The sequence below is a fragment of the Hylobates moloch genome, unplaced genomic scaffold (genome assembly GCF_009828535.3).
Source record: "Hylobates moloch isolate HMO894 unplaced genomic scaffold, HMol_V3 SCAFFOLD_5, whole genome shotgun sequence".
NCBI lineage: Eukaryota > Metazoa > Chordata > Mammalia > Primates > Hylobatidae > Hylobates > Hylobates moloch.
This window is the reverse complement of record NW_026652280.1, coordinates 89929079-89954487: the sequence shown is the minus strand read 5'-3', so window position 1 is coordinate 89954487 and position 25409 is coordinate 89929079. Positions and strand designations below refer to the sequence as shown.

The 25409-nt window shown below is 49.1% G+C and overlaps 1 protein-coding gene across 1 annotated transcript in view; it reads left to right on the top strand.

Annotated features, from left to right (window-relative positions):
- Window positions 1-25409, top strand: part of SHANK2 (SH3 and multiple ankyrin repeat domains 2) — a 677887-nt gene that overhangs the window by 120631 nt on the left and 531847 nt on the right. Inside the window, exons 4-6 of the mRNA XM_032153760.2 lie at window positions 10000-10203; window positions 15686-15757; window positions 19977-20085. Of these exons, the coding sequence (XP_032009651.1) occupies window positions 10000-10203; window positions 15686-15757; window positions 19977-20085 (385 nt within the window). The remainder of the gene's footprint in view (window positions 1-9999; window positions 10204-15685; window positions 15758-19976; window positions 20086-25409) is intronic.

Below are 25409 nucleotides of genomic sequence, written 5' to 3'. Positions count from 1 at the left end.
CTGGAGCCTGAGGCAGGAGAATTGCTTGAACCCAGGAGGCGGAGGTTGCAGTGAGCCGAGATTGCACTGCTGCACTCCAGCCTGGCGAAAGAGTGAGACTCCAACTCAAAAAAAAAAAGAAACACCTGTCCTCAGGCAGCTCAGGCTGGGGCAGGGAGAAGCACTTAACTGGCTGGATGTTGCAGTGGTGCTGAGACAGATGTAGGGGGAGAGAGAGATGGGGAGGAGTAGTAAGGACGGGAAGATGTGGATGGTTCATCTGTGCTAGGACACAGCTCCCTTTTGTGGCTGAGGGCCTTTGTGGTATGAAGGGAACTTACGGAGAACTGAGGCTGGCCTGAAGAAGTCCTGAGAACTTTCCAGGATCAGTGTGTACATCATCACAAGGCTGGTGTCAGCCACAAACTCCATCTCCACAGCTCCTGACCGTGTCAGCTGCTGTCCCACTCTATCACCACCCAGGGCTCATGCTGTATGTACTGCCTTTCTGGAGATAAGGGAGAAGACAGCCTGGTTTGGGTCTCGGAGATCTCGTTACATCCATTTGCAGGTTTTCTGCGTCTTGAGCCCCTTGGGCCAGGCACGCAGCAGGTTTCGGAAGGATCTGGACATCACAGCCTTCAGGAGATTGAGTGACAGAGGGACCAACTCCTGCCTGCCAGGGAGAGAGTGAGGAGAAACATCCTAAGGCAAAATATGAAAATCAGCACTGCTCCCACCTTCCTGGGAGACAGGAAATGCAGAGTGAAGAGACCGAGACTCACGGGCCGGACAGGAAAGGGCGCAGGGCTGGTCAGCTGGCCTGAGGGCCGCGGGCAGTCGGAGTAGCTCACCGTGTTCCTACCCAGGGTGCCCAGTGGTCAGCTGAGCCTGCAGGAGGCCAGGGGGATGACATCGTGAGACCTCGGCCCCAGTGGAAAGGATGAGTGCGGCTCCAGCCGGCAGACGTGGAGAGGATGGCTGGTCCACCAGAGGCTGGGGCGCGGGTTTGTCTGCAGCCTGGAAGGTCTGAACAAAGGGAGTATTTCTTCTGATCCAGAAATGACCTGAACATCAACATCTTCTTCAGTATTCTCAATGACTCACATAACAGGCATATCTTAGAGATAGTGAGTCTGGTTCCAGACCACTGCAATAAAATGAATCTTGCAATAAAATGAATCTTGCAATAAAATGAGGCACACACTTCTTTTGCTTTCCCAGTGCACATAAAAGTTATATTTACACTCTAGTCTATTAAGTATGTAATAGCATCATGTCTAGAAAAGCAATGTATATACCTTAATTAAAAAAATACTTTATTGTTAAAAATACTTAAGAGTCACCTGCATCTTCAGTGGCCTGTAATCTTTTTGCTGGTGGAGTGTCTTGCCTCATGTTGATGGCTGCCAACTGATCAGAATGGTGGTTGCTGAAGGTTGGGGTGGCTGTGGCAATTCCATAAAATAAGACAGCAATGAAGTTTGCTGCATTAATTGACTCACAAACGATTTCTCTGTAGCGTGCAATGCTGTTTGATAGCATTTTACCCACAGTAAAACTTACTTCAAAATTGGATGAAATCTTCTCACACCCTGCACTGCTTTATCCACTGAGTTTATGGAATATTCTAGATCCTGTGTGGTCATTTCAACAGTGTTCACAGCATCTTCACCAGGAGTAGATTCCATCTCGGGAAACCACTTCCTCTGCTCATCCCAAAGAGGCAACTCCTCATCCATTCAAGTTTTCTCATGAGGTTGCAGCAATTCAATCCCCTCTTCAGCCCCACTTCTAATTCCAGTTATCTTGTTATTTCCACATCTGCAGTTCCTTCCTCCACCGAAGGCTTCAATCCCTCAAAGTCATCCATGAGAGTTGGAATCAACTTTTTCCAAACTTAATATTGATATTTTCACCTCCTCTTATGAATCGTGAATATTCTTAGCTGGGTGCAGTGGCTCACGCCTGTAGTCCCAGCACTTTGGGAGGCCGAGGCGGGCAGATCACCAGGTCAGGAGATCAAGACCATCCTGGCTAACGGTGAAACCCCGTCTCTACTAAAAATACAAAAAATTGGCTGGGTGGGGTGGTGGGCATCTGTAGTCCCAGCTACTCAGAAGGCTGAGGTGGGAGGTGGAGGTTGTGGTGAGCCAAGATCGCCCCACTGCACTCCAGCCTGGGTGACAGAGTGAGACTCCATCTCAAAAAAAAAAAAAAAAAAAAAATTCATTTATAAGGGTTGGAATTAACTTCTTCCAAACTTAATGTTGACATTTCCACCTCCTCTTATGAAACATGCATATTCTTAATGGCATCTGGAATGCTAAATTCTTTCCAGAAGGTTTCAGTTGACTTTGCCCAGCTCCATCTGAGGAATCTATGGCAGCTATAGTCTTACAAGATATATGGTTAAATAATAAGACTTGAAAGTCAAAATTAATCCTTAATCCATGGACTGCAAAATGGATATTGTGTATGCAGGCATGAAAACGTTTACCTCCTTGTACATCTCCATCAGTGCTCTTGAGTGACCAGGTGCATTGTCAAGGAGCAGTAATACTTGGAAAAGAATCTCTTTTTCTGAGCATTAGGTCTCAACAGCAGGCTTACAATATTCAGTAACATGTGCTATAAACAGATGTGCTGTCATCCAGGCTTTGTTGTTCCATTTATAGAGCACAGATAGAGTTGATTTTGTTTGTTTGTTCTGTTTTGTTTTTTGAGACGGACTCTCACTCTGTCACCAGGCTGGAGTGCAGTGGCGTGATCTTGGCTCACTGCAACATCCTGCTCCTGGGTTCTAGCGATTCTGCTGCCTCAGCCTCCCAAGTAGCTGGGACTACAGGTGCCCACCACCACACCCAGCTAATTTTTGTATTTTTAGTAGAGACGGGGTTCCACCATGTTGGCCAGGCTGGTCTCTATCTCTTGACTTCATGATCCGCCCACTTCGGCCTCTAAAGTGCTGGAATTACAGGCATGAGCCACCGCGCCCAGCCGATTGATTTAGCATCATTCTTAAGGGCCCTCGATTTTTTTTGAATGATATATTAGCATAGACTTCAACTTAAAGTCACCAGCTGCATTAGCCCCTAACAAGACAGCCTGTCCTTTGAAGCTTTTAAGCCAGACATTGACTTCTTGTCTCTAGCTATGAAAGTCCTAAATGCCATCTTCTTTCAACAGAAGACTGTCTTGTCTACATTGAAAATCTGTTGTTTAGTGTAGCCACCTTCATCAGTGATCTCAGCGAGATCTTATGGAGAACTTGCTGCAGCTTCTCCGTCAGCACTTGCTGCTTCACCTCGCACTTTCCTGTTATGGAGATGGCTTCTTTCCTTCAACCTCATGAATAAACCTCTGCTGGTTTCCAGCCTTTCTCCTGCAGCTTCCTCACCTCTCTCAGCCTTCAGAGAATTGAAGGGAGTTAGGGCCTTGCTCTGGATTAGGCTTTGGTTTAAATGAATGTTGTGACCGTCTTGATCATCAAAGTTTGACGACTCAAACCTTCTCCCTATCAGCACTAAGGCCTGTTTCACTTATCATTTACGTGTTCACTGGAGTAGGCCTTCTAATTTCCTTCAGGAACATTTTGTTTGCATTCACATGTTGGCTTACTGTTTGGTGCAGGAGGCCTCACTTTTAGCCTGACTCAGCTTTCAACATGCCTTCCTTGCTAAGCTTAATCACTCCTAGCTTTTGATTTAAAATGAGAGATGTGTGACTCTTCCTTTCACTTGGACACGTAGGGGCCACTGTAGGGTTATTACTTGACCTAATTTCAATATTATTGTGTCTCAGGGCATGGGGGGCCCAAGGAGAGGGAGAGAGGTGGGAGAATAGCTGGTCAGTGGAACAGTCAGAACACACAGAACTTTTATTAAGTTTCCTATCTTATATGGGTGTGGTTCATGACACCCCAGAACAATAGTAACATCAAAGATGACTGACCATGGGTCATCCTAACAGATATAATAATCACGAAAAATTTGACATAGTGCAATAATTACCCAAATGTAACACAGAGATATGAAGTGAGCATGTGCTGTTGGAGAAATCATGCTAATAGATTTTCTCGTTGCAGAGTTGCCACAAACCTCCAATTTGCAAAAACACATTCTCTGTGAAGCTCAATAAAGCAAAGTGAAATAGAACAGGTTATGCTCTAATTTATGTTTTGCCTGCACTAAGATTGGCAGTGGGTGTGTATAGAGAGGAACATCATCTATCACTTGAACAGCAAGGACTCGGGAGATGGGGAGATTTGGCTTGGGTTTAAATCAAACCTCTACTGCTTTCTAGAAGTGTGACCTTGGGGTAGTTACTTGGAGTCTGTGAGGCTCAGCTTCTTTATCTAGAGAATGAGAATGTTATTATTATATAAACAGTAATAATAATAATAATATTATACAAACAGTAATAATATCCACTCAGGGTTGTGGTGAAGGTGAATACGGTTAGCATAATTTCTGGCTTATTAGGATTCAATACGTGGTAATCATCACTGTGTCATGTTTATCATCATTATCACTGTCATCACCATCATCTTCATCATCACCACTACTGTCGTCATTGCAGTGACCACTGTCATCATCACCATCATCATCCTTATTATGATCACCATCACTATCATCATCATCATCATCACTACCATCCCCATCACCAACATCATCACCATTATCACTATCATCATACCATCATTATCACCATTATCATCACCATCACCACCATCACCATTATCACTACCATCATACCATCATTATCACCATTATCATCACCATCATCACCACTACCATCCCCATCACCAACATCATCACCATTATCACTGTCATCATACCATCATTATCATTATCATCACCATCACCATCATCACCATCACCACTATCGCTATCATAATACCATCATTATCACCATTATCACATCACCATCATTACCATCATGATCACTATCATTGTTATTACCAACATCTCCATCATCACCATTATCACCACCATCACTACCACCACCGTCATTATCACCACCATCATCATCACCATTACAACCACCCTCATCATCACTATCATCACCACCACCATCATCATCCCCTCCCTGTAGACACTGAACTCTTTAAGGGGCAAGAGCCCATCTTGGTCATCTTCATGTCCTCTCACCCACTCCTGTCCTGGTGCTGGTATAGGACCCTGTGCACAGAAGATAGAAGCTCAAGGAGAAGAGAGGTATTTCCTCCAGTAATCCTTTAGAAGAGTTGGCCAGGGTTGGGACTTCTTACACACTGTTGTCTTTGCCATCCTTTCTGTACTATCTGTGAGTCATCTAACAAATCACTCACTCAGAACATCTCTAGCAAATTGTAAAGGAATAGCCACCTCACAGGACTGTGGGGAGACTAGAATCAGATACCATTCTCCTCAAGGAGAACTTGACATGACCAAGGCTCACATTGGTAACAGTGGAACCAGGAATGGTCACTTAAGGCAGAAACTCTTTTGGACCATCCACCTGCTAGACTCATCACTGTTCTACCTTTGCCTCCCTCTCTCTCCTTATGCTGGGCCCTCAACCTGGAAGTCCTACCCCAGACTCGCATATCCCTCTGTGTTCCTGGGCAGCAGCCTATGATGCACACTCCTTACCAAGCAGCGTCACTTACTCCTTCCTCTGGGTCCCCAAGGGAGCTCGTGTTAGCATGGATTTTTACCTTTTCCATATTGTGTGACAGCTGAGTACGTGTCTTTCCCCACTACAAATGGTGACCTCAGGCTGGTTTGCTTATTTATTGTCTTTGTGGCTCCCACATCATCCATTCAGCCAGCGTCAGTCACCTGTACTGTGTCAGGCCTGCTCTTGGACCTGGGGTTTGCCTGATTGGACAGTGAGTCAATGATGGGTAAGTGAAGAATTGAAGGTAGGATTCATCCAAAGTGTCTTCTGATGTCGTGGGCTTGCCCGGAGCTGGTGTGAACATGCAGCTGGCTCCCATCACATATGGAGGGAGGGGAGCTCCCTGAGAGCTGGGAATGCTTGACCTGCTGAGTTCCGCTCTCAGAGATGATGATGTTGATGGTTTTTTGCTGCCACAATTAGTGGCAGGTGATTCACACATTTATGAGTTCCCATGCCTGCCATAACCAACCACAGACTGGTGCCTTAAATCCCAGACACGTATTGTCTCACATTCTGGAGGCTGGAAGGCCAAGGTCAAGGGGGTAGGCAAGGTTGGTTCCATCTGAGGCTTGAGGGAGAATCTGTCCCAGATTCTCTACCTCTACCCCGGCTGCTGGGGGCTTACCAGCAATCTTAGCATTGCTGGGTTTGCAGATGGGACACACCGGTCTCTGCCTTCCCATTCACATGGTCATCTCCCTGTGTGCATAATGCCGTGTCCAGAGTTTCTCACTTTTTAAAAAAAAATTATACTTTAAGTTCTAGGGTACATGTACACAATGTGCAGGTTTGTTACATATGTATACATGTGCTGTGTTGGTTTGCTGCACCCATTAACTCGTCATTTACATTAGGTATTTCTCCTAGTGCTATCCCTCCCCCAATCCCCCACCACAAGACAGGCCCCCATGTGTGATGTTCCCCACCCTGTGTCCAAGTGTTCTCATTGTTCAATTCCCACCTATGAGTGAGAACATGCGGTGTTTGGTTTTGTCCTTGCAATAGTTTGCTCAGAATGATGGCTTCCAGCTTCATCCATGTCACTACAAAGGACATGAACTCATCCTTTTTTGTGGCTGCATAGTATTCCATGGTGTATATGTGCCACATTTTCTTAATGCAATCTATCATTGATGGACATTTGGTTTGGTTCCAGGTCTTTGCTATTGTGAATAGTGCCAAAATAAACATACATGTGCATGTGTCTTTATAGTGGCATGATTTATAATCCTTTGGGTATATACCCCGTAATGGGATCGCTGGGTCAAATGGTATTTCTAGTTCTAGATCCTTGAGGAATCGCCACGCTGTCTTCCACAATAGTTGAACTAGTGTACACTCCCACCAACAGTGTGAAAGCGTTCCTATTTCTCCACATCCTCTCCAGTACCTGTTGTTTCCTGACTTTTTAATGATCGCCATTCTAACTGGTGTGAGATGGTATCTCATTGTGGTTTTGATTTGCATTTCTCCGATGACCAGTGATGATGAGCGTTTTTTCATGTGTCTGTTGGCTGTATAAATGTCTTTTGAAAAGTGTCTGTTCATATACTTTGCCCACTTTTTGATGGGGTTGTTTGATTTTTTCTTATAAATTTGTTTAAGTTCTTTGTAGAAGAAACTGGATCCCTTCCTTACACCTTATACAAAAATTAATTCAAGATGGATTAAAGACTTAAATGTTAGACCTAAAACCATAAAAACCCTAGAAGAAAACCTAGGCAGTACCATTTAGGACATAGGCATGGGCAAGGACTTCATGACTAAAATACCAAAAGCAATGGCAACAAAAGCTAAAATAGACAAGTGGGATCTAATTAAACTAAAGAGCTTCTGCACAGCAAAAGAAACTACCATCAGAGTGAACAGGCAGCCTACAGAATGGGAGAAAATTTTTGTAATCTACCCATCTGACAAAGGGCTAATATCCAGATTTACTCGCTTTTTAAGGACACAGTTATTGCAGTAGGGCCCACCCTGCTCCTGTATGACCTCATCTTAACTTGATTACATCTGCAAAGATCCTATTCCCAAATAAATCACATTCATAGGGTATGGGCAGTAGGACTTCAAAATTTATTTAGAGGGGCACAGTTCAGCCCATAACAACATGTCTTATTTGTATTCCGTTTGATCCTGACAGCAGCCCTGAAGTTAAGTAGTGGCTCTGATTTTCATGGGGGAATCAGAGGACTGCCAGGTGGGTGGGTTTCCCTAGGAATCAAGGTTGGTGTGTGCCACTGGGTTGCACACCCAGGCTTTCCGACCTTTGAGCTCTTGTTCCTTCTAGATGATTCTCAAGGTGGTGCTCTTAGCATTTTCTGGAGCAGATGGTTCTTGCTTTGTGGGGTTGGCCCCCGTGCTGCACAGACACAGCATCCCTACCCTGTCCACAAATGATGGTGGACACCCATCTTTGCAATCACCTGCAGTGGCACAGAAGTCCCCTGAGAGGCTATTTGGAGCCCTGTGCTCCTCCAAGGAATTGCCCCTTGGCTGAAGCTTCTCTGCAGGTGTCAGGCAGGGAGCCATGGGCTCTGTGGATGTCGGAGCTTGAATTGGAGGGGCCCAGAAGGATTCCTGAGACTGAAGGGTGAGTAGTGAGTGGCCCCGCTTGGTCACACCTGATACAGCTTGTTTCTTGTGCCAGGAGTTTCCAGAGTCCTTGCTCAGCCAAGGATCGGGGAGGGTGCGGGTCTGGAAATCTTTCTGGAATAAACAACTGCCCCCACCCAGCCTCACAGCCCTGTGGGGAGCTTTGAGAGCCACACGTGAGCTCAGCCTTTGGCATTGGAAGGGAGAAACAGGAGCTTTTGTGCACAGGGTCGGGTTTCCTGGCAGGGAGGACTCTGGCCGCCCACTGAACCCAGCCTCCTGTTGGCAGTCCCAGGATCATTTTTCCAGCGATGAGGAACTTACCCTCGGGCCGTCTTGGGAATGTGATAGGGCCTTTTGCTTTCTTGGGCACAAACCCAGAGAATCCTCAGATAGAGAATTGGTTTGAGTCTCATATTCAATCAAACCTCCTTTTGTTCTGAACACTTTGACAGTGACAAAGTGAATTATTGAGCCCCTGCTGACAGCTATTCAGTAGAATATAATTTTAATTCAACAAAAATTAGAAGTCATGGTTAGAAGTGGATTTGCCTGGCCTTTGCCTTTCCTGGCTCACTGGTGAGTCTCACAGAGGGGACCTGGGAACGTGACCAAGTTGTTGTTATTTCAGTTCTCAGAGGTGCTAGTATGTGTTTGAAGTGTTGTGATTGGTTTGCAGGCCCTGTTGACACTATTTAACTTTGCAAAAATGAACTCTCGTGGCAACTGATTTGATTTTCCATCAAATCGTTTTTCCGTAATTGCTTTCCTGTGTCCTTTGGGAGAGGTGATGACTGCGTTTTTAAAGCTTTTCTGTTCAGAGTCAGCGTGGGTAGTATGAAAACTTTCTCGTCAGTGTGGTTATAAGACAAGGCTTCCACCGAATCTGAAATGCTAAAGAATGATCCATGTCAAAATTAAGTCACATTGTAATATGCGCGGTCTGTGGTTCTGAATGTGTGTTCCCCAGGATTGCAGCAGCAGTAGCACCTTGGGATTTGTCTGAGATGTAGGTTCTCAGGTCCCACCCAGACCTGCTGAATCAGCCATTCTGTTAGGGAGACATAATTGGGGTCTGTGACCTGTGTTTTTCAAACTGCTGGAGTTTGAGAAGTGCCATGCAAGTGAGAGAGGGCCCTGAGGTGACAGGTGGTCATTGGTGACCAAAAAGACACTGTGAGGGCTAGAGAATTTTTTTTTTTTTTTTTTTTTTTAAGACGGAGTCTCGCCTTGTTGCCAGGCTGGAGTGCAGTGGTGCAATCTTGTCTCAGTGCAACCTCTAATTCCCTGGTTCAAGCAATTCTTCTGCCTCAGCCTCCTGAGTAGCTGGGATTACAGGCATGCACCACCATGCCCAGCAAATTTTTGTATTTTTAGCAGAGATGGGGTTTCTCCATGTTGGCTAGGATGGTCTCGATCTCCTGACCTCGTGATCTGCTTGCCTCGGCCTCCCAAAGTGCTGGGATGACGGGCGTGAGCCGCCGCACCCGGCCAGTGCTGGAGATTTGAGTCCATGGTGAGATCAAGGCCAAAGAGACCAATGCCTCGGTCCTTCCTTTTTCCCTTTTATATTTACCGAATGTCTGTGTCCCAGCAACCGGTAGTCTATTTTTCGTCGTGAAAAGCGGTGGGTTCACTGCTCAGAGGAAGTGTTGGGAAGGGGTGGAAGCAGCTTTGCCTCTCTGACCATGCTCCCCACATGGGTGACTCAGGTAGCGTCCTCTGTCACTCATCAGCTGTCTTTGTCCTTCCTGGCAGAAATGCATTCGATTTAACCCGGACGCCACAGTGTGGATTGCAAAGCAGCGGATCCTGTGTACATTAACCCAGAGTTTGAAAGATGTCCTGAACTATGGCCTGTTCCAGCCGGCCAGCAACGGGCGGGACGGCAAGTTCCTGGATGAGGAGCGGCTCCTGCGCGAGTACCCGCAGCCCGTGGGCGAGGGCGTTCCTTCCCTGGAGGTATATTTCAGCCCACGGTGCATGGACTGTGGTTGTGTCACAGCCTGGATGCCGTGGTGGGTGGGGGAGACACGGTGGTAGGGTGAGACCAATTCCATTTGCATTAGGAAATTATCCCCACATTTAAAAATCAGTCTGGGGTCTTGAGGTTTGATATGGTTTGGCTCTGTGTCCCTGCCAAAATCTCACCTCTAATTGTAATCCCCACATGTTGAGGGAGGGACCTGTAATCCCCATGTATTGAGTGAGGGGGGTGATTGGATCATAGCGGTTTCCCATGCTGTTCTCATGATAGTAAGTGAGTTCTCACGAGATCTGATGGTTTTATTATAAGTGTCTGGAAGTTCCTCCTTTGCTGTTCTCTCTCCTGCTGCCTTGTGAAGAAGGTGCTTGCTTTCCCTTCGCCTTCCACCATGACTAATGTTCCTGAGGCCTCCGCAGCCGTATGGAACTGTGAGTCAATTAAACCTCTTTCCTTTGTAAATTACCCAGTCTCAGGTATTTCTTTATAGCAGTGTGAAAATGGACTAATAAAAGGTTGCATCTGATTTTGCCATGAATCTCACACTGTTGTACAACTTTTATACATTTTTTTTCACTACAGATTCAAAGAATCCCTGGAGAGAAATCTTGCTGTGAATAATAAACCATGGGTCTGATTCAGGCTTTCATAACCGGGACCGTGGGCCCTGGGCATGGAGAACGGGGCTCCCCATGCTTCTCTGAGGGGTTTTAAATTTTTCCCTCCCAGCGCCTAATGGGTGGTGTATTTGCCTTCTCCACCTTTCCAGACACCAGCTGGATGTCAAGAATTAATTCAATTCTGACACTAACTACAAGTTTAAGGGCTCAGTCCCACAAGACTGCCTTCCATAAACGTCAAGTCCCCAGGCCACCCACATTTCTGTCCCATTTGGCTGTGAACTAGGGGTTCCCACCACCCCCTTTTCAGGTTTGATCACTTGCTGGAGCAGCTCAGAGGACCTAAGAAGGCATTTTAACTACTACCCCCAGCTTATTACAACGTGTACAAATGCACAGCTGATGAACAGGTGCACTAGGCGACATCAGGAGGGCCCAGCGTGCAGGAGCTTCCATCCCTGTGGAGTTGGGGGTGCACCACCCTCCCAGCACGTGGATGTGTTTGCCGGCTCAGAAGCCCCCAGGCCCCATTGTTGAGGGATTTTTATGGAGGTTTCATTACACAGGATGAAATCACTGACCATGGTGACTGGACTCCATCTTGCCGGTCAGCAGAGAGGCTGGGAGTCCTGACCCTCGAGTCATGGTCTGATCCTTCCGGCCACCAGCCCCCGTCCTGGAAGCTACCTGGGAGTTGAGAGTCATCTCATTGGTGTTCCGGAGATACTCTTATCACCGAGGACATTCCAAGGGTTTTAGGAACTCTGCCAGGAGTCAGGCACAAAGAAGGAACTTTTAAATTACATCGTATTCCTTGCGATAGTCTGTTCTTTCATTGCTATAAAGAAATAACTGGCTGAGTGAGGTGGCTCATGCCTGTAATCCCAGCACTTTGGGAGGCCGAGGCAGGTGGATCACCTGAGATCAGGAGTTCGAGATTAGCCTGGCCAACATGGTGAAACCCCGTCTCTACTAAAAATACAAAAGTTAGCTGGATGTGGTCCTGTGTGCCTATAATCCCAGCTACTCAGGAGGCTGAGGCGGGAGAATTGCTTGAACCCTGGAGGTGGAGGTTGCAGTGAGCCAAGATGGCACCATTGCACTCCAGCCTGGGCGACAAGAGTGAAACTCTGTCTAAAACAACAACAACAAAAACCTGAGGCTGGCTAAGAGAAAAGAGGTTTAACTGGCCCACGGTTCTGCAGGCTGTACAGAAAGTGTGGTGCCGCCATTGGCTCAGCATCGAGACCTCAGGGAGGTTGTTCTCATGACAGAAGGTGAAGCAGGAGCAGGTATTAGGTGGCAAGAGGGGTTGCGAGAGCGAGCAGGGAAGGTAGTAGTTCTGGCTCCCCCGTGAACTAACAGAGCGAGAACTGACTCACTACCATGGGGAGGACTCCAGGCCGTTCAGGAGGGACCCGCCCCAGGACCCAAAGACCTCCCACCTGGCCCCACCTCCAACACCGGGGATCACATTTGAACATGAGGTTTGGAGAGGACACACATTCAAACCATACCATTCTCCAATTCATCTCTGAGTCCTTGGGTAACAGGGTGGCTGTGACCATCCAGCTGTTCTCAACAGCACAGCTTCACTTCTGCTTCCTGCTTGGGTGACCGGGGCTCTTTAAGCTGCTGTCAGCAGCCACAAGCTCCTGGGCCTCCCTCCAGAAGTGGCTGATCCGTAAGACGGGGCAGCCCTATGCATTTCCACGTGATGCACGACCCCTGTCCCTGCCTGTCTGACCCAGGCTTGCTACGCCCCAAGTTTACAGGCATTGTTTCCTGCAGTGTATACGTGTTGGGTTACGTCAGTTAAGAGAAGCCAGAAACGGATGATTTCTACTCCTGCAAACATGTTGGCATCATTCAGTGATTGCACTCACTTTAGCTTAGTCAACAGCAAGAGGCTGCACGTGTGTAATTGCAGCTAGCACTTGAGCAACCTAAGTGAGTTTTCTACTCAGTGACTAGAGATTCCTCTGAAGCCCAAGATGTCATGGACGCCCACCCAGGGCTAAGGTGATGCTGCGTCTGCACGTTTCTCAGTTCTGTTGTGACGCTGATGCTGAGGTTATTGGGATCCCCAGTGTGGACCGTGTGTCAGATTCAGGGAGGGAGTTTTGATGGAGAAAAAGATGAGATGCCACTTGGAAGTTGTGTGGTTTAGAGCAAATCACTCAGCTGTCCTGGCCTCAGTTTGCTTATCTGTAATATGGGTATCCATTGGGAAAAAAATTGTCATTGAGGGCCAACTAAGGACCAGACACTTTTCTGGCACAGAACAGTCGAGGTTCTGATCCCATGGACCTTACACTCCAGTGGGAGGTGATGGACTAGGACGAGTAAACCCACGCAGTTCATTTCAGGGGCTGATCATTGGCTGATCATTTCTGTAACGGCAGGAAAACTGGGCGAGAAGACCAGACACTTTGGGAGTCTCCTCTACATCTGGCCCCAGTACCTGCAGCTGTGCAACCTTGAGCCAGCCACCCATGGTCTCTGAGCCCCAGATTCCCGTTCATGACATTGAGTGAAAGTTAGTGACGTCCGGGAGTGGTCGTGAGGCCCAGAGGAAGTGTTCATGGAGCAGTGTTTGCATTGTGAGCCTGGCGCATCTGCAAGTCCCCAAACTGACTTTGCAGCGGCTGCTCTGGTTTCATTGTCATGAAATTGTTGCTGATACTTTGATTTTTGTTTTGTTTTGTTTTTGAGACCTAGTCTCGCTCTGTCACCCAGGCTGGAGTGCAGTGGTGTGATCTCGGCTCACTGCAGCCTCCGCCTCCTGGGTTCAAGCGATTCTTGTGCCTCAGCCTCCTGAATAGCTAGGATTACAGGTGCCCACCACCACGCCCGGCTAATTTTTGCATTTTTAGTGGAGACAGGTTTCACCACGTTGGCCAGGCTGGTCTCAAACTCCTGGCCAACGTGATCCACCTGCCTCGGCCTCCCAAAGTGCTGGGATTACAGGCATAAGCCACTGCGCCCGGCCAAAATTGTTGCCGATACTTACGTTTATTCATCTCCTTTGCATGACCCACTGCAAAGGCTGAGATTGGCTCAGGGATTGGCACATTAGGGGCAGGCATCAGTCTGGGCTTTTTGCCTCAGATAATTTCAGCACAATATGGTGGGCTGCTTATGAAATGTTGGAGAAATAGCAAGAAAAAGGGTTTGTGGTCCTGAGCCGGTGTCCTCTGTAGCCACGGGCTGTAAGTTCTCTACTTGGGTAACAGGGTGGCTGTGACCCTGTTTATGTTTATGACTCTGGAATAAACACTCCCCCCTTGAGTCCTTTACCCACCTGCCCAGAGATGCTGTGGGCCCGAGCAGATTGTTTTATATCTGGAAAGGGGCCCCGTCGAATTGAATTCCCTGAGACATTTAAGCTTAGCCATGTGATCGTGAGCCTGAGAAGGCACCTGGCATCATTCTCAGTGGCTTGTGGCTTCTGAAATCTGGACCAGAGGTGTGATTGGTCCCAGGGCATGGATGCACAGAACCTGCTGCCCTGGAATCTAGAATCAGAAGTGGAAATTCTAAAATGGGCCTGTAGCTCCTCCTACCTGCTCTGTTCTGGGAAATGAATGGGTGCCCTTCTGACCAGCACACTTTCTCCCCAAACTCTGTGCAGCCTGCGCTTCACAAACTTTATGATTTCACAGCTGGTTTATTTTGGCACTTGAAAACAAAACCCCACAAGTATCAGTCTGTGCACAAGAATTTTGTCTTTTGTCAAATAGCCATTTTGTTTGGCGTGGTGGAGAAAGCAGACTAGGGTTGTTTATTTGGAAGCTTTTCTATGAGATGCGACTTTCAGTTTCAGGATGAGCTCACCTGCCGCCTGCCCCGCACCGTCATTTTACCCAGGGGCAGTTTTTGCTGGCCCTGAGCACATGTGTAACCGTGCAGGGTGACGGCATCAAGGGCAGTAAGGAGGGAGAGATAAAGTGAACTTGTCTAGTGCCAGGTCTGTGCCAGGAAGCTCATATTCAGTGCTCAGGCCACCCTGGAAGGTGGGTGCTATTATCCCCATGGGGCAGATAAGGCAACTGAGGTGCCCTGAGTTAACTCCGTAAGTTGAGAGCATTAAGGCTGGGATTGGAACAGAGGTCCCAGCTCCAAACTCCAGTGACTCCTAAATGCTCGGCATCCTTCCCAGACCTTCTGCAGCATCTCCAGCCAAGCGGGGGGCTGGGGGAGGGAGGAGGTATTTTAGAGACCCGCCAAGCCCACTCCTACAATGTTGCTTACTCCGTGCATCCGAGGAAGACGTGCTCCTCGGTTCGTGCAGTGATGTAATTTCCAGTTCAAAGGAGGCGCTGCTGTTTGGAGGGAAAAACAGTGGCTTCAGCGATCTGGGCAGAGGTTGCAGGAGTACAGGAGGTGGGGCCTTTCCCAGGCCAGGCTTCTCGGGTGTGTTTTAACAAAGGTGGACAATGTGGGAGAAAAACCTGGTGTTTGAAGCAGCATCCTCATTTACCAAAAATCCTTGCCAAGGGCTGATCCATTCCCCTGGGAGGAACCATAACCACTCAGCTGGGGAGCCGATCACCGGCTGGGAGACCTCCCAGCTTCTCACCTGCAGGATCTTCCCTTCCTCTTGCTCCTGTTTCTTTTCATGGCTTTTTCGCTAAACTGCTGCAGAATCTTGGCAAAAGTGACGCTTAGGATGTTGTAGGCTCTGGGGTGCAAATACCAGTCATTTATTTAAAACTGGAAGAGTTTGCTGTGGGGTTCCCCGTCTTCTGTGACATAGCCAAGGAAAAGGCCCGTTTTCCCTCTGAACAGCTATGCGAAGTATTGACTTGTTTTCTCTTTTTTTTGTTTTCTGTGCCAGTTTCGATACAAGAAGCGGGTGTATAAACAAGCCAGTCTCGATGAGAAACAGTTGGCCAAGCTCCACACGAAGGTATGCAGGGAACGGGCTGTTATTTACACTTTACGCGGGCGGCGTCCTCCTTGTTATCTTGTGTTGTCTTTAGACGCTCCTCTTCCAGGGACACCTGCTGTGTACCTGGGTTGGCATGTGGCCAGGCTGGGAGGTGCAGGCGGACTTGCCCTTACGGCGCACACTGTGGAGACCCACCCGGGAGGCAGCAGGGGCTGCTCGGTGTGGCCGTGGGTGCTCGGGGAAGGGGGGCAGATCCCACTGACTGCTCCAGGGACGTTCAAAAGCAGCGGCTCTGAAGAGAGTGAGATCTGGACGCCCGGCGTGGTGGAGGGAAGAGGGTCCACACTGAGCCCCGTATTAGTGTTCTGCTGTTGTTGCTTCAGGAAAAACCTTGTTAAAGTGCTGTTGACAAACTGCACTGAAATTAGACTGCAGGTGAGCAGCAGGGGCATTGCACGGAGTGTTCAGAACCCAGCGGAATGTGCTATGCCTTGAGCTCAAGAGTCCCAGATAAGACATCCACACCAGGAACACCCTGCTGTCTTTCAGGGTGCTGTGCAAGTCGAGGAGGCTTGGAGAGGGGGCTGAGGCATAGGGTGTGTGGGCGGAGCACTTTGCTTAACCCACAGGAGGAGGAATCTGTAATACCCAGGAGGCTTTTGTCCCTGCCCCTGGTGCTGTTCCTAAGGAGAGCCCGATAGCACTCCCTGCAGAGCATGGGGTGGAGAGTCGGGGCAGCTGCCTGAAGCGCTTCCCTTCGAGGGCCCTGATGCTCTCCAGGTGGGCTCCCCTGCAGCTGCGAGCTCACCAATGGCTTTCTCAGCCCGTAGGATCCTGTCGGTTTTCGTTTTGCTGCCCCTCCTTCTTATAGCAGATGCATGTAAGGATTCTTTTTTGTTTGTTTGAAACAGAGTTCTGCTGTGTTGCCCAGGCTGCGGTGCAATGGCATAATCTTGGCTCACTGCAACCTCCGCCTCCCAGGTCCAAGCGATCCTTCTGCCTCAGCCTCCCAAGTAGCTGGGATTACAGGCACGCACCGCCATGCCTGGCTAATTTTATGTTTTTAGTAGAGATGGGGTTTTGCCATGTTGGCCAGGCTGATCTCAAACTCCCCCTGACTTTAGGTGATCCATCTGCCTCGGCCTCCCAAAGTGCTGGGATTACAGGCGTGAGCTACTGTGCCTGGCAGTATTCTTACTGTGCTCACTGAGTTCTAATCTGTCATCATTTTTTTTTTTTTTTTTAGAAATTTTCTTTTTTAATAGGGAGAAAAAAAATTACACTGATAATTGCCTAAAAATTATATTCATTTTCCAAGTGAATAAATGAGGCTTATTTGATATCACACGAGTACATAGTATTTCTTCTCAAAAATGCTTAAATTTTGTATTTTTAGAATGTGCACAAATATAATGGAATCAAAGTAGTTTAAGACTATAAACATTTTAACCTGAAAATACTTCAGTTTAAAATCCTAATTTGAGAAGTCTTATTCCACATGGTTGTATACCTTGAAGGAAACTGTGAACACAGGTCCCAAACCAGTCTCTGTCCTGGAAATGAGTGAGTGATACTGATCTACACCCAGTCATTGATTATGCGAAGTCTCTAATGACACCTTCACAGCTATTATAATCCAGTGGTCCAACAAAGCATGAATTTCAAATACTTTACAAAATTTTCCCTCCTGAGCACCTCTTTTTTTATTGTACTTTAAGTTTTAGGGTACATGTGCACAATGTGCAGGTTTATTACATATGTATCCATGTGCCACGTTGGTGTGCTGCACCCATTAACTCGTCATTTAGCATTAGGTGTATCTCCTGATGCTGTCCTTCCCCCCTCCCCCCACCCCACAACAGTCCCCAGAGTGTGATGTTCCCCTTCCTGTGTCCATGTGTTCTCATTGTTCAATTCCCGCCTATGAGTGAGAACATGCAGTGTTTGGTTTTTTTGTCCTTGCAATAGTTTACTGAGAATGATGATTTCCAGTTTCATCCATGTCCCTACAAAGGACATGAACTCATCATTTTTTATGGCTGCACAGTATTCCATGGTGTATATGTGCCACATTTTCTTAATCCAGTCTATCATTGTTGGACATTTGAGTTGGTTCCAAGTCTTTGCTATTGTGAATAGTGCCCCAATAAACATACGTGTGCATGTGTCTTTATAGCAGCATGATTTATAGTCCTTTGGGTATATACCCAGTTTATCATTATTGATTTTTGTGCTCAAGTTGTCCAGATGTGGGCGGCAGTTGCCCTTCCTGTGGTGTTCTGCCCTGTGGTGTGTCCCCACCATCCTTGATGCACCAGCCACTTCCTGGCACAAAATGCTCTGGGCTCTTCTTATTCTTCCCCTGCCTCTGCCCTGGAATTTGCCTGGAAAGCAGTATTCAGACGGCAAGATCTGGGTGCTTCTGGGTTTTGGTTTTTGTTTTTGTTTATCACCCTCTGATGCACAGATAAAAACGTATTTGTGAATTTAAAAATGCTGATTCATAAATAGCAATGCAGGTTTTCAGTGACACCATGTGTAGGTCATGTGTTTGAGGGCATTTGATCAGTACTAGTTCTGAAACATACAGAAAATGGGCAGGTGGAAATCCCGCCTGTGCCAGGAGGCTGAAGGGCCCAGGAACCTGCTGTGTCGGAAGCCACCTTTGTCCCCCTTCTGTGTGTTTTGAGAGAGGTACGGAGTAGGGGCAAAGAATTAGGCTGGTGAGGAGCATTAGATGCAGCAGGCGGAGGGGTGCCAAGTCCCGCAGTCCTGCTCAGACAGCCCAGGCTGGCTCTGGATGGGCAGAGAATCATGACTTTTCTTACAGCGAGGCTGGCAGAGGCTGGGAAAGTTCCCACCCTGTCAGGTTGAGCTGCAGACTGTCATGACCTCACAGGAAATTAGTCCTGCCCTTCACCTTGAGCCACTCGGGGACCAGGCATCGCTATTTCTGCCTGTGTGGCCACAGGGTTCACCACAAAGTGGGTTAAGTACCAATCCGTGGGCCTCACTCCCTGGGATGGAGGCGGGAGGTGGGCCCTGGAAACTGGAGATTTGAAAAGTGCTCCAGCGGCCCAGCCATCTCTTCTGAAAGCAAAGGAGCATCCATAGCTCTCAGCAAAGTGTCTAAGGCCATTTACGCTGCTTTTACGAAATACCTTGGGTAACTTGTAAACAACAAAAGTGTGTGTCTCACCATTCTGGAGGCTGCAAGTCTGAGATCATGGCATCGGCAGGTTCAGCATCTGGCCAAGGCCCAGTTCCTGGTTTGGATGGCCGTCGTCTTGCTGTGTCTTCACGTGGAGGAAGGGGTGAAGGAGCTCTGTGGGACCTCTTTTGCAGGGACACTAATCCCATTCACGAGGGCTTCACCCTCCTGACTTCATCACCTCCCAAAGGCCTCACCTCTCAATACTATTACATTGGAGATTATTCAACTTATGAATTTTGCGGGGACACAAACATTAAGTCTGTAGCACTAGGAGGGTGAACAGTGAGGGGATTTTAAACAGTCATCCAGGACAGGCCGATTGTACTTGCCACGTGCCAGACACTGTGCTCAGCCTGTGATTCCAAAAGCCTCAGCTCCAGGAGCCTCAGGGCTTGCAGTGTGCCCTGGCGAGGGTGGGTCTCCCAAGTGCACCAATCAGGAACTTTCCCAGAGCCTAGAAAGACATTTGTTTTTCTTTTTTGAGACAGGTCTTGCTCTGTTGCCCAGGCTGGAGTGCAGAGGCATGAACACAGCTCACTGCGGCCTCAGCTCAGGCGATCCTCCTGCCTCAGCTTCCTGAGTAGCTGGAAACACGTGTGCCACCATGTCCGGCTAATTTTTTTTTTTTTTTTTTTGAGATGGAGTCTCTCTCTGTAACCCAGACTGGAGTGCAGTGGCGTGATCTTGGCTCATTGCAAGTTCCGCCTCCCGGGTTCACGCCATTCTCCTGCCTCAGCCTCCCGAGTAGCTGGGACTACAGGCACCCGCCACCACGCCCGGCTAATTTTTTGTATATTTAGTAGAGACGGGGTTTCACCGTGTTAGCCAGGATGGTCTCGATCTCCTGACCTCGTGATCCGCCCACCTTGGCCTCCCAAAGTGCTGGGATTACAGGCGTGAGCCACCGTGCCCGGCCACGTCTGGCTAATTTTTCTGTTTTTTGTAGAGACGGGGTCTCACTTTGTTGCTCAGGTTGGGACGTTTCTTATAAAGATGTTTCAATTATATTGTTTTTCCTTCTAGACCAATCTGAAGAAATGCATGGATCACATTCAGCATCGCTCAGTGGAGAAGATCACCAAGATGCTGGACCGAGGCCTGGATCCCAATTTCCACGACCTGGAGACCGGAGGTGGGCCGCTTGCTAGAGGGGACCTTACTGGGCTTTAAGGAAGCATAGAAAAGGCCAGCCCGCTGCTCAGGCTACCCGTGAATAATGCTGCTTGGTGTTTAAAGGTGCATTCTCACTCTCCTCTGGCTTCTCAGTCAGAAGGGGCTGAGCCCGTCTTGTCCATGGGGCATCCCCAGCGTCTTGCACGGGGCCTGGAGCACGGCAGGTGCTCGGTGCAGAATTGTTGAGGAAGTGAATCAGTGAATGAATGAGCAGATGACATGCATGTGTTATGCCAGCCTTGGGCACATGGATCTTTGCAGACATGTATGTTTGTAAAGGTGGAGGATGTGTGTTTCTGCCTCCTGCTGGGCACGCGCAGCCCAGCAGATGGGCATCTGCACGCACGCATCTTATTCCCCTGCTGGAAACCACATTCCTCACGAGTGCGGGCCTCTGGGCATCGGTTAGGAAAGACGGCCCAGGCCCTTGGTGGTTCCACGAGTGTGTGAGTCTTTGCAGCGCAGCCATCCTGTGCACCATGGGGTTCAGTGGCAGCCCCCGCCTCCACTCAGCATCAATAGCAACCCCTGGTTGTGACAACCCACAGTGTCTTCAGACATTACCCACTGTCCCTGGGTGTGGGCATTGTCACCCCAAGTGACAGTCCTTTGCCAGCAGGGCACCAGCTGGAGTTGTCAGGCAGAGGTTAGGTCCTTATGGAGAACCAAGAGTGGTGGAGGTGAGGGTCTCCATACAACTCAGAGTATGCCCCCTCAGGTGGGCTGTCCTGGGCTGCGAATACTCTTCCTGGACTCCCTTCCCTCTTGTCTTGAGTGTGCCAGCCTTGCTTCTGGCCCCTGCATGGTGTAGTGCCATCGTCACATACTAGTGTCACACCTCGAAAATATAAAATACACAACAAATGTGTTTGTCAACCGAAGAATGCCACTTTCTCATCATTTGTGGGAGCCGCCTCAGACCTCTGAACGCTGGGGGCGCCCCGCTGGGTGTGGATCCAGCCTGCACAGCTCTGCCTGAGCACTGCCGGGGGACTGTCCTTGCCTCTTTGCAATTGTCTGCGTTCCTTAGGCTTCACTGTGAGCAGCAGGAGAAGCCGGCACGGGCTTGTGGCTGCTAGCAGTTTTGATGCCTGTGACATTGGGAGGCAGGACTGCATGAGTGTGGCTCGGAGGGGACAGAGTGCCCCCGGGGGTAGGGGGAGAGAAGGAAGGTGAGTGCCTGGCTACAGCCGAGCAGCCCCAGGCCCTGCGCCGATCCTCCATGAGGCAGGGAAGCCTGGGGGTCTGCGTGCAGGGCAGTGACGTGGACAAGGCTGGGCTTCCGCTGGAGGTCTGGGCAGTCTCAGCCGGTGGCATGGAGCAGGAGGCTGGGTTGGGCTTGTGTTGGTAGGGACATCTGGAGAGGAGGAGAGGGGAAGGGAGTGATGGGGACACGGGCATGTGGTGGGCAGGGGTGGGTAGCAGGGCATCCGGAGGGTGGGTGGGCAGCTGCAGTGGCCCTCAGCTGTGGGGCAGGCAGTGGGAGGAGGAGAGGAGCTGAGCTGGGAAGGAGAGAGGACTGAGCTCAGGCATGGTGGTGCGATGGAGGGCATGCAGGTCTGCAGGAGGCTTGGGAGGGCCCTGGCCGACCGTCTTTCTCTGACGTGGATGCGTCTCGTGCTGTGCTGATGTGGCAGCTTCTCTTCAGTGATGGCCCCGGTGCCAGCTCCCGGCTTGGTGAGGGCATGAGCCCTTTCCATCTGAGGCTGTGAAAGTAAATGGACCCAGGACTCCTGAGCATGGCCTTGAGCCTCAGGGCACATCTACGGGCAGCCTTCATTCTGAGCTGCTGATCCAGATTCTCCCTGGAGGCAGCTTTTGGCCGTGGCTCTCACTACCCTGGTAGAGCTGCTGATGCCTTCATCTTGGCCTCGTCCAGGGCTGTTTCTGATGCTGCTGCGGGGGACTGGGCAGCGTGGCTCTCTGTCTCGCCTTGGCCTGGCCAGCAGTAGAAGGAGGCTGGGGGTCCCCTCTGAGCTGCTCTGCACCTCTCTTCCTGATGTGCCCCCTGTAATTGGCCCCTGTCCTGAGCCAGGCCTCCCCCTGGCTTCCTTCACCGGACTGTGAATGTCTTGACTTTAAGGGTTCTGAGATGACTGTTATTCCAGAATAGACTCTCAATTCACTGCTAAAAACACATCAGTGCAGACTCTGAAACAGGTAAGCAGCAATTTCTCTGGGCCCTGCCTGGAGTTAAAACTGCTGCCACTCGAATCCTGGATTAGGCTGGTGCCAAAGCAAAAAGTTCATAGTTGTTGTGAGCCATTATGGAGCAGCATAATTACAGAAGGAGAAAGACCTGACCACTTTCCCCGGAACTGAGTAGAAACAGTTCAGGAGCCTGATCCGTGGAGACAGTAGCACGGAGTTACCTTTTGAACGTTCCGAAATATTCCCACGATGACAAGCCTCTAGGCTGGTTTACTGATGACAAAGACCAAACCCAGAGAAGACACAGGAACCCCTGTTGTCATCAGGTCCCCGATAAGTGGCTCCTGGGAAAGAGCACATAATTAAGGACAGGCATTCTAGGGTCTCCAGCAAAGGCAGAGACCCACGGGGCCAGGGCCTGGGACAGGGCCCAGTGGGTCTGGTGTTCAAGAACAGAATGCATGCAGGGAAGAATGCGTGCATGCTTCCTTACGGGGCACTTCCCTGCGTCACCCAGGGAGATGGTGACCACACATAGAGGTTGGGGGTTTATTTTGTTTTGGTTTTGGCCTCGACAGAAATCATTACCCCTCCACTCCCCTTTCTTTTTTTTTGAGACAGGGTCTCCCTCTGTTACCCAGGCTGGATTGTAGTGGCACAATCTCAGCTCACTGCAACCTCATCCTCCCAGGTTCAGGTGATCCTCCCACCTCAGCCCTCCAAGTAGCTGGGACTACAGGCATGTGGCACCACCTCAAGGTATTCTCTGTAGAGACGGAGTTTTGCCATGTTGCCCAGGCGGGTCTCAAACTCCTGAGCTCAAGTGATCACCGTCCTCGGCCTCCCAAAGTGCTGGGATTACAGATGTGTGCCACTGCGGCTGACCTGTCCCCTCCCCTTCCCTCCCCTTCCTTCTTCTTGAGACAGGGTCTCACTCTGTCACCCAGGCTGGCACAATCACAGCTCACTGCAGCCTTGACCTCTTGAACTCAGTTGATCCTCCCACCTCAGCCTCTTGAATAGCTGGAACTACAGGCACGTGCCACCATACTTGGAATTCTGCCGCTGGAATTCTGGATTAGGCCGATACCAAAGCAGAAAGTCCATAGTTGTTGTGAGTCGTTGTGAAGCAGCATAATTAAAGGAGAAAGACCTGACCACGTTTCCCAGAACTGAGTAGAAACGGCTTGGGAGCCTGCTCCGTGGAGACGGTTGCACGGAGTTACCTTATGAATGTTCTGAAATATTCTCACGACGACAAGCTTCTGGGCTAATTTTTGTGTTTTTTATAGAGATGGGGGTCTCCCTATGTGACCCAGGCTGGTCTTAAACTCCTGGGCTCAAGCAGTCCTCCCGCCTCAGCCTCCTGAAGTGTTTGGATTACAGGCATGAGCCACTGAGCCCAGCCCCTTATTTTCAATTTTAAAATTTAAAGCAGAATTATGGAATCAGTTCTCTCCTGGTTGTTGCCAAATGGCAGTTTTATGAACCAGTTTTTCTTCTTGTGGTAGCTGATATTCCTCTATAAAGCAGAACCTCCTCTTCCCCTGCCTCTTTTTTGTGAAATTAGCAGAGCTGATTTTTTAGAGCAGTTTTAGGCTGACAGAAAATTGAATAAAAGTACTGTGAGTTCCCATATTGACCCCTCCCCCAGTTTCTCGTTAGTCATATCTTGCTTTAGCGTAGGACATCTGTTACAATCAGTGAACCGAGAGTGATCCTAAAGTCCAAGCTTACATGAGGGTTCACGCTTGGAGTCGTACCCAATAGTGATCCTCAAATCCAGAGCTTACATGAGGGTTTACGCTTGGAATTGTACCCAACAGTGATCCTAAAGTCCGAGCTTACACGAGGGTTCACACCTGGTGTCGTACCCAGTAGTGATCCTCAAGTCCAGAGCTTACAGGAAGGTTCACCCTTGGTGTTGTACCCAAGAGTGATCCCAAAGTCCAGAGCTTACACAAGGGTTTATGCTTGGAGTTGTACCCAACAGTGATCCTAAAGTCCAAGCTTACATGAGGGTTTATGCTTAGTGTTGCACCCAATAGTGATCCTAAAGTCAGGGCTTACACGAGGGTTTACGCCTGGAGTTGTACCCAACAGTGATCCTAAAGTCCGAGCTTACATGAAGGTTCACGCTTGGTGGTGTACGTTCTGTCAGTTTTGCCAGATGTCCTGTATCCACCGTCACGGTATCATAAAGATCAGCTTCACTGCCCGAGAGCTCCTCTGTGCCCCTCTTCATCCCTGAGCCCCTCGCAGCTGCTGACCCTTTCTTTTTTTTTTTTTTTTTTTAAGACTGAGTCTCTCTCTGTCACCCAGGCTGGAGTGCAGTGGCGCCATCTTGGCTCACTGCAACCTCTGCCTCCCAAGTTCAAGTGATTCTCCTGCCTCAGCCTCCCAGTAGCTGGGATTACAGACGTGCGGCACCACGCCCAACTAATTTTTTTATTTTTAGTAGAGATGGGGTTTCACCATGTTGGCCAGGCTGGGCTCAAACTCCTGACCTCAGGTGATCTGCCCACCTTGGCCTCCCAAAGTGCTGGGATTACAGGCGTGAGCCACCACACCCAGTCTAGCTGACCCTTTCACTGTCTCTGTAGTTTGACCTTTTCCAGAATGCTCTAGAGCTGGAATCTTATAGTCACACAGTGTGTTTCACATCGGCTTCTTTCACTTGGCAGCACATGCGGAAGGTGCCTCCAGGCCTTTTCACAGCTTGGAAGTGCGTTTCCTTTTGGCGCTGGATATGTTCCATTTTCTGACGTACCCTGGTTTGCTTATCCACTTGCCTCCTAAAGGACATCTGGGCTGCTTCCAGTTTTTGGCTATTGTAGGTCAAGCTGCCATAAACACCCGTGTGCGGGTTTTTGTACAGATCGAACTAACAGCGATCATACACAGTGGCATTTTTTTGTCAGGCCAAAAACATTATTTATGGCGAATAAAAAGGAAAAGGGGTAACTAAGGCAGAAAGTTCTGAAACCAAAGGCCAAGTGCAGACCCACAGGTCGGCTGCAGACAGCGCAGATGGCCCTGGTTTCACACCACCCCACTTCCCAGCTTCTGCGCCTGCCACCAGTGTCTCAAGAATTCTTACTTGTTTTTCCAAATCAGGAGAGAAACCAGCAG